Consider the following 596-nt stretch of genomic DNA (forward strand, 5'->3'; position numbering starts at 1 on the left):
AAATAATGTTAGAATTTATCATTGCAATTCTCTTCTCTCCCCAGATGTGGGCGCCATCACCACAGGGAAAAAGTAAGTGATAACCAGAAATCATAATGACATGTGACAACTAGATGGGAGCAAATCAACCAATCAGAATTCATATTTGTCATCTGCCACTAGTATAAGTAAATGTGATTGGTGCACAGATTATTAGTGATGCTTCTCCTGCAGTGATATCTCTATATATTATTTATTATAATAAATGATATGCTCTCTCCATGTCATTCTCATACTCATAGAAAGGGGGATCTCCTATGTTAGGCAATCTTTAATTTTCTGATTGTCACATGTCTCCCCCCAGCCCCAGCACAGGAGGCAGTGACCACGCTCTCTGGTGCCATCTCTCATCTCATCAACATGTACAGCCGCAGTTTTTACACAGATTTTCAGGCCGGACTCCCCGATAAGCCGCACCGACTGCTGGAGACCCGAGATCACCTGACCTTCCACCTGCACGCCGCACACAACCTGCCTGATAAGTGGGCTACCAGGTCAGAAATGTTGTGAATATTACATCTTATAATTACAATGGTCACCCAGCAGGTGGAGCTCTT

At 43.5% G+C, this 596-nt stretch overlaps 1 protein-coding gene across 1 annotated transcript in view; it reads left to right on the top strand.

Annotated features, from left to right (window-relative positions):
• PIK3C2G (phosphatidylinositol-4-phosphate 3-kinase catalytic subunit type 2 gamma) overlaps positions 1-596 on the top strand; it is a gene marked incomplete in the record, with an annotated part of 45,580 nt that overhangs the window by 14,764 nt on the left and 30,220 nt on the right. Inside the window, 2 exon segments of the mRNA XM_072399878.1 lie at positions 45-72; positions 344-533. Of these exon segments, the coding sequence (XP_072255979.1) occupies positions 45-72; positions 344-533 (218 nt within the window).

This window comes from Pyxicephalus adspersus, chromosome 2 (genome assembly GCF_032062135.1).
Source record: "Pyxicephalus adspersus chromosome 2, UCB_Pads_2.0, whole genome shotgun sequence".
In the NCBI taxonomy this organism is placed as follows: domain Eukaryota; kingdom Metazoa; phylum Chordata; class Amphibia; order Anura; family Pyxicephalidae; genus Pyxicephalus; species Pyxicephalus adspersus.